Source organism: Sus scrofa, chromosome 1, assembly GCF_054392235.1.
Source record: "Sus scrofa isolate SSC_HxYL_T2T_F1_AM1 chromosome 1, Sscrofa_HxYL_maternal_Yorkshire_Landrace_v2.0, whole genome shotgun sequence".
Taxonomy (NCBI): domain Eukaryota; kingdom Metazoa; phylum Chordata; class Mammalia; order Artiodactyla; family Suidae; genus Sus; species Sus scrofa.
Window position 1 is genome coordinate 242,009,276 of NC_139383.1, and position 11,955 is coordinate 242,021,230.

General features: G+C 42.1%; 1 protein-coding gene across 3 annotated transcripts in view; it reads left to right on the plus strand.

Annotated features, from left to right (window-relative positions):
* The window catches only part of PSAT1 (phosphoserine aminotransferase 1), a 29,729-nt gene extending 23,863 nt beyond the window's left edge, over positions 1-5,866 (plus strand). For all 3 annotated transcript variants that reach the window (XM_021065150.2, XM_084988352.1, XM_084988343.1), the window contains 2 exons: positions 3,711-3,848; positions 4,758-5,866. In XM_021065150.2, the coding sequence (XP_020920809.2) occupies positions 3,711-3,848; positions 4,758-4,863 (244 nt within the window). In that variant the 3' untranslated portion in view covers positions 4,864-5,866. The remainder of the gene's footprint in view (positions 1-3,710; positions 3,849-4,757) is intronic.
* The last annotated feature ends 6,089 nt before the right edge of the window (positions 5,867-11,955 follow it).

The window sequence follows — 11,955 nt, forward strand, 5'->3', positions numbered from 1 at the left end:
TCCAATGCATCCAGGCAACAGATCCTGCCTTTCTCTGAAGTTTAGTGATAATGTTTGAAAGCAGCGGCCCAGCTCAGCCCTCAGCTGTATGGTGCTCGGTGTGGCTCGCAGTGTTGAAAACACAGTTTGAGCCATAATTGGAACATGGGAAGACCTTTAAAATCCAGATTTCTGGGAGTTCTTGTTGTGGCTCAGTGGTAATGAACCAGACTAGTGCCCATGAGGATGCAGGTTCTATCCCTGGCTTCACTGTCGATAAGGATTACCATGGCTGTGGTGTAGGCTGGCGGCTGTAGCTCCGATTTGACCCCTATTGAAACTTCCATACGCCACAAGTGCAGCCCTAAAAAGCAATAAATAAGTAAATAAATCCAGATTCCTTATTCCGAAATCCACATATCTCTGAAAGTGGGAGGGCCTTGAGTTTCAAGAAAAAAGGGAGGGAATCTTTCTCTATGGAAGTAAACAATAGGCTCATATGTTTAATTCCTAACTTAGGGAGTTGTGCTGAGTCTGTGCTGAGTCTGTCACTTTGGGCCCATTATACTCATTTATAGGACAACTGGGTCTCTATCGCCATTTGAATTTTCTACCCATGCTAGAAATGGGTCTCAGCCATGGGCCCTAATTCTTTTGACCTAGAAAGTTCCTTGTAAGAACTAGAAATTGAGGACTCAACTGGCATGCAGCATATCTGCACAGTGCCCAAGCGTATCTCTGGCAATGTCCCCACCCTTCAGTTTCTTTGCCATAATTAATTTTTTTTTTTTTTTTTTAAGAATCAGGAGTTCCCGTCTTGGTTCAGTGGGTCCCAAAGTCCCCAGCCTTCAGCCTCTTTGTGTGTCATAGTTCCTTGTCTAAAAATGCAGATCTCCTTGTGCAAACCTCCTTGCTCTCCTTTGCTCAAGGATCCAAACCAGTTTCCAGGAGATTGTATCTGCAGCATCCACCGTTCATGGTTCTGGCCCCAGCCAGGCCCTCAGCACTTCAGCTGCTGCAGAGAGACTTGCCAGGGTCCCCCGTGCCTTGGCAGACACAGCTGTCTGCCACGTGCCCCTCCTTGTCTCACCCTGTCCTAACCACACTCTTCCTCCAGGACCTTTCTACCTTCTCTCAGGCAAAATTACTTGCTCAGCTCTCTGCTTCCATGGTTCTTGTCCTGTGGAATTTTTTCTTATAATGATCTTTATTTTTTCCATTATAGCTGGTTTACAGTGTTCTGTCAATTTTTGACTGTACAGCAGGTGACCCAGTCACACATATATACATGTGTATATTCTTTTTCTCGCATTATCACGCTCCATCATAAGTGACTAGATATAGTTCCCAGTGCTATACAGCAGGATCTCATTGCTTATCCATTCCAAAGGCAATAGTTTGTATCTATTAACCCAAATTCCCAGTCCATCCCACTCCTTCCCTGTAGAATTTTAGTTCCCTACACAGCCATCTTGCTAGGTTGGGAGCTTCTAATTCCGCATCATCTTCCCCCCGCTCCTTCCCTCAGCCCCACACCAGAGATACACTCAGGCACTGTGCAGTTATCTGTTACATGCTAACTGAATCCTCCATTTCTAGTTGTTCTAACATTGTTGCTGTCGTCATACCATCTACTTTCATGATAGGATGTGAACTGTAAATAGAGATTCCATGTAAATCCAGATTCTTAATTCTTCCCTCTTATAAATGTTTCCCTTAAATCACATGTCTTTTTTGCCACTCCAGCTCTATAATTGGACCCTTGCATGGGGAGCCTGAGGTAGCAGAATATCAAAAGAGGGTAGACTCTAAATTTTTAATTTAAATGTCAACCAGGAAACCCACTACCTGTGAAAATGGGGGGACCCAGAATTTTGGCTCAAAGTCTCTTACCAGATACTTGATTTCCCTTCTTGCCTTTCTTCTGCCTGTAGATATGCACTTGACTCCTATTAACTAGCAGAAATTATGTGTGTGCCCTCAGGGGTGAGCATAACTTTTAATAGGGGCTTCCTCACACTGCTTTTATTTGCCATTTAATTTTAATGCATTCCACTCTGTAGAAGTGTAAGAATAAAACAGGAGGTGCTTGAGAAAATGGAGAGAGTTACTACATATTTTCTTTGTGTTTCAGAGTAGCAAGTCAGCTTTCTTTCTGTTTATCTCCTGTGGTTGTCAATAGAAAGTAATTTTAGCTTGCTTGCTTTCCAAACCAGAAACCGAAGTCAAATACTAACCTATCCTAGATGAAAATGGACTCATTCTATTTTTTTTTCTTCTTTTTTTTTTTTAGGGCTGCACCTGTGGCATACGGAAGTTCCCAGGCTAGGGGTTGAATTGGAGCTGCAGCTGCCAGCCTACGCCACAGCCCCAGCAACGCAGGATCTGAGCCCTGTTTGCAACCTACACCACAGCTCGTGGCAACGCTGGATCCTTAACCCTCTGAGCAAGGCCAAGGATCGAACCCGCAACCTCATGATTCCTAGTGGAATTTGTTTTCTTTGCACCAGGACGGGAACTCCTGGACTTATTCATTTTGGAGAGTCTGTATGAACACTGTCCAAAGTGCTGGGAATAAAAAGACAGATTTATTGACTTTAACAGATACTTATGTAGCATGCACTGTGTTCCAGACACTGTTCTAAATTCTGTCAGTTTTCTACTTTTGCATCACAGAACACTCGAAGACAGTAACTTAAAACCACTGCCATTTTCTTTGCTCAGGATTCTTTTTGGTCAGCAGGTTGGGCTGCGCTCAGCTGGGTGGTTTCCTCTGCTGGTCTCATCTGAGATCGCTTATGCAGCTGAAGTCATCTGGTGATTCACCTGGAGGCATTGATCTAAAATAGCCCTCACTCACCTGTCTGGCAACTTAGTGCTGCATGCTGGCTGGGTCTGTTATTTCCAGCAGGCTAGCTCAGGCTTGCTTATATGGCAGTGATGTTTTAAGAGGATAGGTATGAAGCTGCATGCCCCTTGAGGCCTCTGCTTGGAAGCTGCACGGCATCGCTTCTGTTGTAATCTCTTGGCCAAAGCAAGTCACAACACCGACCCAGATTCAAAAGGTATGCAGAACTAGACCCCTTCTCTTGTGGAAGGACTGCAGGGAATTTTTGGCCATTAAAAAATATACCACAGAAATTCTCTGTAAAGACTGGCTCATTTAATCCTCACATCAGCCTTATGTGGGAGGTGCCATTATTCTTCCCCCATTTAATAGATGAAGAAAGTGGAGCACAACAGAGAGATTTAGTAACTTGTTCAAGGTCACACAGTTTGGGAAAATACAGTGTTATAAATGCTTTGAAAGCTGCCGCTCATTATTTTTAAGTCTTACAGCCACTATTGGGACCAACTAACTTCTTTTCTCCACAGCCTTGTAGAGCGAATGTCACTCTCATTACTGTGGGCCACCTGCCATGTGTTGGAACCTTCATATATGTTGTACCACTCCATTGTCACAACTAGTCCGAAATGGAGATATTATTCTCAATATTCAGATGAGGAAACTGAGGGTCGTGGAAATTAAGTGAAGTCGCATAAGAGAAGCTAACTCACTATTCCATATCCAAGGTCACTCTAAGTAAAATATAATAAACGTCCTGGGGCAGATCCTTTTCTTAAAAACCTTGTTTGCATCTAGAACATGGTTTCTAAACATTTTCTGCTGATTCGTTAATGGCAGTTGCACATTGCAGAAAAATAGCTGGAGCAATAAATCTGTCTTTCAGATGTCCAGTGGAGCCCCAGCATAGAAGCAAAATGAATATTCCATTTCGCATTGGCAACACCAAAGGAGATGATGCTCTAGAGAAAAGGTTTCTTGATAAAGCTCTTGAGCTGAAAATGATCTCCCTGAAAGGGCACAGGTGAGTATGTGTCCCATCCAGAAGTTTGTCAGAGAACTGGTTTAATTTTTGCATGCAGAATGAAACACATCTAGGAGCCTGCCCAGCAGTTATAATAAGTCATTGGGAAAATCAGTTGTTACAGGGTGATCCTCCTGTTGCCTACAGAACCCTGAGCATGACTCCTCGGCAGAGAGTGTGGTGGGGCCACATTTGCAGGGCTTTTTGTCAGAATCACCTTTGAAAATCCCTGTGCTCTGACATCGAAGAGGTTGCCGCCTCATCTCTGGTGCAGCTGGTACAACCCCGTTCAGTGTAAGAACAGGTCACGCTTGCTGCCACTGAATGTGGGAGAGAGTAGTTGACCTTGCGTGCTCTATAAAAAATGTATGACTTCCTTCAGGGCAATAGCTGCCAGCTCCCTGCCCCCTGTATGGCAGACTCACCGAACTGCTGAGTTAATCTAGGTTACATGTGGCCATGATGGTCCTTTGCTGCCTTAGGAAGAATTTTCTTTTTCTTTTTCTTTTTCTTTTTTGGGGGGCTGTACCTGCAGCATACAGAAGTTCTCAGGCTAAGGGTAGAATCGGAGCTGCAGCTGCCAGTCTACACAATGCCAGATCCGAGCCATGACTGTGACCTATGCTGGATCCTTAACCCACTGAGCGAGGCCAGGGATCAAACCTGCATCCTTATGGATACTAGTTGGGTTCATTACCGCTGAGCCACAATGGGAACCCCCCAGGAAGAATTTTCTAGTGACGGAGATGCCTGAAGCTCTTGGCCACCTGTGGGGACTTTCAGGTGGGTGGTTGGACACGATCAGGTGCCAAGACTCTCTCAGGAGCAGGTGACTGACTGGAAGAAGGGCTGTCTTGATGCTGATTCAGATGATTTTGTTCTTAATGGCTGCATCCGTGGTTGTTCTAGGTCCGTGGGAGGCATCCGGGCATCTCTCTATAATGCTGTGACCATTGAAGATGTCCAGAAGCTGGCAGCCTTCATGAAGAATTTTTTGGAGATGCACCAGCTATGAGCACATCCTAACCAATACACACTGTTCCCTTGAACAATGTACAAAATTGAAAGTCACTTGGGAATGGGTACACAAATTTAGGAAACATGGTATTTTTCTTGAATGGGCACACTTATGATAGATTCTTCTTTTTTCAGAGAACAACAAGCTGTTGGGACTTAACGTTAATGCTGACTTGAACTGGAAGGCTTTAAAAAAACTTCCTCTTGCTTTTCTAACGAATTCTAGCTTATGTTGTCTTTGCTGCTAACTTTTTCTACCTAGATCTCATTCAGAGCTGCCTGTGGGTTTAATTATGCAAATTGCAGGTAATTATTTTTAGAGACAAACAGACACATGGCGTGGAGGGTGGATGGGGCCCTCCAGGTGCTGAATTTTGATCCTTTGCAAAATGACAGCAGTGGGGTCTCCTGGGTTCTGAAACTATTAATTCAGGTCAGCACCGACCGTATGGTGAGTGTTTAGGAGTTCTAGACTAAAGGGCAAACTGGAGATTTCTTTATACTGTTATTCTCATGAAAAGGTAAAAATGACATACTACATTTTATATAGTGAGGCCTGTTTTTAATACAAAATCATTTATATCTATGCATTTATATTTCTAATAATACTGTTCTTGTTGGTATATGTTGAGACTGAGAATTTGTTAGAATCCTTGACCTTGTGCCTTATGGTGTTACATTCTCAACGGTTATGTCCTTCCCTGCCCCCTCCCCCTCTAGGCTGCTTCGTAAGGTTGAGAAGCTGCTTGATTCACTTTTACTTACCTGTCAGTGGGTAGAAGAAATGTTGGTTGGTTGATTGGTTCTTTGTTGATCAGGTATGCTGTTAAACTAAAAATCTCTGTTAAACTCCCTTCTTGTTTGTTCACATGCTTCTTCTGTTTGACCTGTGAAGCTGTGAGTTCTGGAAGGTCTTTGCTGAAGACTCTTTTTCCCTATTGTATATCCCTTGTGTTTTATGTTGAACATGTAAAGGACATTAAAGTCCTAAAACATCTAAACCTTTGTCAGTGAATTTCTTTACATGCTCTTTAGACAGATTACACTTTCACAAATTTTACAGCATGAAAAACTTGAGTCTAAAAATAGCATCCGAGAAAGGCATTTTGTTCCACCAAAGGTGTAAGACTTGAGTCCTGTGCATCCATGTTTTGAATGACTCAGCACCGTGGTAGCTTTCCATTGACTTTTGCAATGAGCATTATCAACAAACCAGCTTACAACACAGCTCACAGTATAAAGTTCTATGAACTTTGTCCCATTAGGCCAGAAACATGCCAGTAGGAGAGTTTTGAGTTATCTTTGTGTTTTGTTGGATTGTGTAATGAGGGCCTTACTGATCTTCATTCCATCTCTGCACCAGTTAGTTGTTTTGGTTGGAATCCTGTTTGGGGATAAGCCTCCTTAGTCTTGGTTCTCTCACCTGTAACAAAGAGGTTTGAGATAACTCCCTGCTTATCTCAGGGATGTTTGAAGAGCTTAAAACAAAGGCTCCATGCAGGATGTGAATAATAACCACAATAAATGTTTAAATAGCAAAAGCCGGACAGTCCATGGAATCCAGCCAAATGTTCACATGTAATAGTGCTCAGAGTCTGTTTTGCCTCCTTTGTCATCCATTCATATGATGGTTGCTAGTCCCTGTGGTTTGTGCCAACCCCAGATGTCACTTATTTCCATTCCCATTGCCACAGCCCGCTCTGTCAGCCATAAGGGGACCATTCCAGCACCTTACCTGCCCTGTCTATACCCCACCACCAACCCCAGCACAGCCAGTTTGATGATCACTTCCCTCATGCTCCTCCTTGGTACATAAAAAAGCCCAGGCTTCTTAGCCCAGCAGTCACAGCTTCGTAGCATCTGGTCTGGCCTCTTTTTTCTTGTGTTTCTGGTTCTTGGAATGTGGCATACACATGCCCATGCCCCAGGTAAGCCAAGTGTTCCAGTCCCCATTCTGCAAAACTGACCTTCCTTCAAGACACCTGCCAACCTCCTGACCTTGTTTGTGTCGTCTCCATTACAATGATGCTCTTTTCCTCTGATCTTGCTGGGGTGACCATTTTATCCCATCACAGTACCTCCATTCTGTTCCTTACTGTCATGAGGGTGTTTGCATATCCGCCTAGAGGACTGTGGAACAAACCTTATTTCCCCACCTCCATCACCTGGCATCCTGCCTTGCCCTTAGGAGGTGCTCAACAATTGTCTGTTTAAGGAATGGAAAGGAAGGTCTTCCTGAATTTTGCAAGCAGCCTGCAGTAAAGGCAGAAGTACAGTCTTACATACATGGATTTTTTTTAAATTTTTCAAAAATTTAGTATACAATTAGATTTTTTTTTACTAAAATTTAAAATCTTGGAGGGCTCCCAGATGCTTTCTATATCTGAAAGCTTCTGGAAAAGGGTCAGCAACCGCGTCTATACAAGCACAAAGGGCAGTCACTGTGCCTGGACACAGGGAGGTTCATGTTCTGCAGCACAAATTTCTGGAAGATAGTCATTGAGGGAAAACCTTGACCTTTGTATGTCTCGAGTGGATGAACTGATGCCAGTCTGCTGACCACGGGAAGAGAGGTAGAAGGGGAGATAAGGACGCAAGCTCTAGGTCAGCAGGCTGCGGGAGCCACAAATGGTCTGTCTTTAAAAGCAAAGTGGACAGACAGGTGTCTTTCAGGCCTTGAGAAGTCTGTGCGAGGCATGGTAACCTCATGTTCCTTCAGATCCTCCAAATTGTATTTCTTCCCTCAAACTGATTTTGAAGTTTTATTTTTCCCTTTCACTATTTTACAGCACATAATCAGGTTAATGTCACCCAAGTGAGGGAAAACAGATTTGTTCTCCTGTTGCTAATGTTTGCCTCCACACCCAGCACAGAGGTTCTGTTCTCTGTTGGCACAAGAAACAAAATTGTATTCTGTTCCGCACTAGTCTGTGTTTATCTAAGTATCCAGTGCTGTCTCATCACAAACTTGGCAGACACTGGAAGGTTTGGCAAGCCCTTAGGTGACTAATGTGATGTGACAAATAATTATTCCCTTCTTCCTCCTTCACACCCTAAGAAGCCACCAAGACCTGCAAAATGGACAAGACCCATTGAGAGATGTCCAGTTCTGCTGAAGGTGCTAGCAGGTCTGGCCTCTCATCACTCCATGATTAATGTTTGTTGTATCATGTTCTTTGGAAGGAAAGTTAAAATGAGGAAGAATTTTCTCACATTTGATCAGAATGAACATAATTAAAAAGTGAAATGCTACTACGTCTGCAGAGAAATCAATCACTTTAATTGGAAAGAAGATTCCTTGCCTCTGTTAGTAATTGGGCCCTTGGTAATTTAGCATCGGAATCCATGACAGTTTGTGATAAATTGTCTCCTTTTGGGCTAAAGAAGGTAAGAAGTTCTAATTACCCTTGGATTACTCCTAAGTGGATGGAAAAGCTTGATCAAAGAGTTATTGGGAGAGAGATAGAAAAACTAGCAGTGAACAAAGATTTATTGAATTTCTTTTTAAGAAGCTAAACAATAACAGTTCATTTGATGTGACAAAAAACAAGAACTTGTGGTATTTGAAATCCCAGAGATGTAAATTGGATTGTCTAAGGATATAGGGAACTGGGCATATTGGAAAAAGTTAACATACACAAAAGTTCTATAATTTGGTTGTAGAAATTGGCCTTGTTTACTTGTTAGCATGTGAGAATACTGACAACCTTGGGCCTCACTTGGGGAAAAGTATGGAATTCATACTTTGAGTGTTTAGACATCTAAGTAATTGGTACTAAGTTTAAGGAAGTCCAAAACATTTTACTCAAATGAAAGCATAATCTAAGTTAGTAGAAATGTAGACACAGTCCCAATTAATGAATCTACTGACCCAGTCCCTGCTGGTACCCTAGACTTTCTTTCTCTTCAGATTATCTAAGGATACCTGAAGAATAGGCTGGATATTAGGTTGATGCATTTATTTTGGATTGTGTCTGTTTATTCTAAATAGCTGTAGGTATTTAGTTATAGATAATAATTTCAAGTTTAAATAAAAGCTGCAAGATTAGTACAAAGAACTCTTGAATATGCTTTACCTTGATTCACTATTATTAATATTCAGCTTTATTTGTTTTTGTATTTACTTTTCTTCCATGTATAAATGCTTTTTTTTTCCTGAACCATTTAAGGGTAAGGAGACATTGTATCCCTTTACTGCTAAATAGTGATTATTGCAGTTCCTGTGTGGCTCAGCAGGCTAGGGATCCAGTATTGTCACTTCAGTGTCTTGGATCACTGCTGTGGTGCGGATTTGATCCCTGGCCTGGAAACTTCCACATGCTGTGGGTGTGGCAAAAAAAAAAAAAAATACAATAGTTATAAAAACATTAGTGATTTTTTTTCCAAGAGCAACAAAATTTTCTCTCAGAACCATAGTCTGAAATTTCTCATTGATACAGTTGACTAATCTACTGTCTGCATTCAAATTTTCCAGTAACATTCTTAATGGCTAATTTTTCCAGCCCAGGAAACAGCCCACGATCATGTTGCACTTGGTTCTCATGTCACTTTGGTCTAACTATGAAATAGCTTTTCATCCTCTTTGTTCTTCATGTTATGGACTGTTTGTGAAGAGTAGAGGCTGGTTGTTGTGTAGAATGATCCCCAGCTCGGGTTCACCCTCTGTTTCCTTATGATTGTCTCAGATTAGAGCTTTTGGTAGGGGTTACCCAGAAGTAATGGTGTTTCTGGGTACACCCTAACAGGATGCATCTGATGGTCATCTCTCTTGTTAGCATCTTGGTTAAAGTGATGCCCATGAGCCGCAAAGGGAACTTCAAAGATGAAGTGATTCTTAATGTTTTTTCCCTACTAGTATTTTTACAACCCACTCTCTTCTCTCTCAAAGGAAAAAAAAAAAAGACCCTGAAATGTAAGCAAAGATGTGCAGAAGAGTTCATTGGGAAGTCAAAAGGGAACTATTGGAAGATATATATTCCAGAAGCCCTGAGAGAAACATATTTTGAGAATATGAATAGTTTGGGCAAATGTGTTTCTTGGAGAGCTAGGGAAGGAGGAAAAGAATCCCCTGATCAGGATATAGGGACCAACTTGTAGAATTTTCCTTCCCTGTACAGTCAAGTTTATTTATTTCTCAATATTTTTTAGAAGTACAGCCCTTTGGCCACACAGACCTTTAATCTAATAACTGAATCGTGAACTAAGAGCCTGATTATGCTTTGAAAGATGTCATATATATATAACAACCTAAAGTTAAAGTTTCTTCTGATGACTCTAGCCTAGCAGAATAGCCCCCTAGAGAAAAATAAAATCTCGGCTTCCATTTAGTTGGAGGAAAAGCCATAGGCATCTTAAATACCTGAGGAATGAAACTTGAAGTTGAAACCAAAGAAAAGTAGGAAGTTATAGGTCATTCTGGGGGAAAAAATAATGCTCTTATCTAGCAGAGTGAAAGGCAGCTAGAGGCTGAATCATTCCTTTCTGTTCCCTTCCCCCACTTTGAAACCATAGTTTCTTTAGGTTGAAAGTCCAGGGGTTGAAGAAGAAATTTCCAGGACTTCTTGGGAAATGACAGCCAAGCATGTTAATAACCTTAGGTAGCAAATATTCTGCTATAGAATACTCTTTTTGGAGTTTCCTGGTAGCCTAGCAGTTAAGGATCTGGTGTTGTCACTTCTGTGGCTGAAGTCATTGCTATGGTATGGGTTCGATCCATGAATCAGGAACTTCCACATGCCATGGGCATGGCCAAAAAACAAACAAACAAACAAACAAACATAAACGCTTTGGCAAATACTTCTGAATTTCTGGTGCATTTCAATCTAAGGCAATCTAACATATTTTCTAAAAAATTATGTTCAAATTAAGGCTCCAGCTGAAGTTACCCAGTCACCTCCCCCAGTAAGCATCTCCAGTTTTCCCAGTGGCCGATTGTTCCAGATACAGGGTCTTCCATGAGCAAGGTTCTTGTGGATAAAGGGGCAAGCAAAACAATAAGGTATATCAGTTAAAGCTTTGTTGGTCACAATAGATAGAAAACTTGGACCAAACTGACTAAAAAGAAAAAAAAAAGGAAAAAAAGAAATTTATTGTTTGATAGAACTGAAAAGTCCAAAGGTCTGGTTTGCTTCAGAGGCCCATGATAGCCTTTGGAACCGTATTTCTAGAACTGTGCGCCTTTGTCCTCCTTTGTGTCATGTTTTGTGATAACCACCTTGGTGACATTGCCTCTTCCAAAGAGGTGTGTATCTCTGCCTTCCCTGCCAGAGCATCAGAGCATACAGGCTTATTGTGCTCAGGCTGCCTTAGGTTAAGTTCTTATTCCTGTACCAACTACTGGGACTTGGAAGAAGGGATATGCTAAATGACTGGAATACAACTGGGTGCACCCTTGGAGCTGGATGGTGGCCATTCCCACCTAAACCATATGGAAGCCTGTGCAGTTTGCCAAATAAGTTCCTCTTTCTGTTGCCTTCATGGAGCTTACAGCCTAATCAGGGAGGCAGACAAACAAACAAATGGATATATGATATGAAATAAAATAACAGAGCTGTGAGACTGAATGATGGGGGGGGACGGGGGGGTCCAGACTGAGATCTGAGTTGAGATCTTAATGATAGACCAGGAATTAATCAAGAAAAGAGGATTAGAGAAAGACAAGAGCAAGGTGGGCATTTGGGGGGACATTTAACATTTTACTTTCTCTTAGGAGAGTTGGTGTGTGATGCTCAAAATATTGAACAACTAATATGGTACCCTATAGAGGCTGAAGTTAGAAGTGGCCAAAGGAGGATGAGTGCAGGAAAGGACCAGCTGGCTGTGGGTGCCCACAAATGGGTCACGCCACTGGCCTGCTGCTAGTGTCTGAGGCCCACGGGGCTGGGAATGGAGCAGTAACTATTAACCAACTAGGATGGAAATAGTAGATAAATATATAATAACTGGTATGGCAGCAGAGGTATGTACCTGCTGGATTTCAGCCCTGAATATACCCTGTTCTTTTGAGCTTCTTTCCACTATTTACTGACGCTCAGATCTTCCTTATGTGGTAGTCAATAAATATTGACTAAACATGTAGATGAGTGGGTTT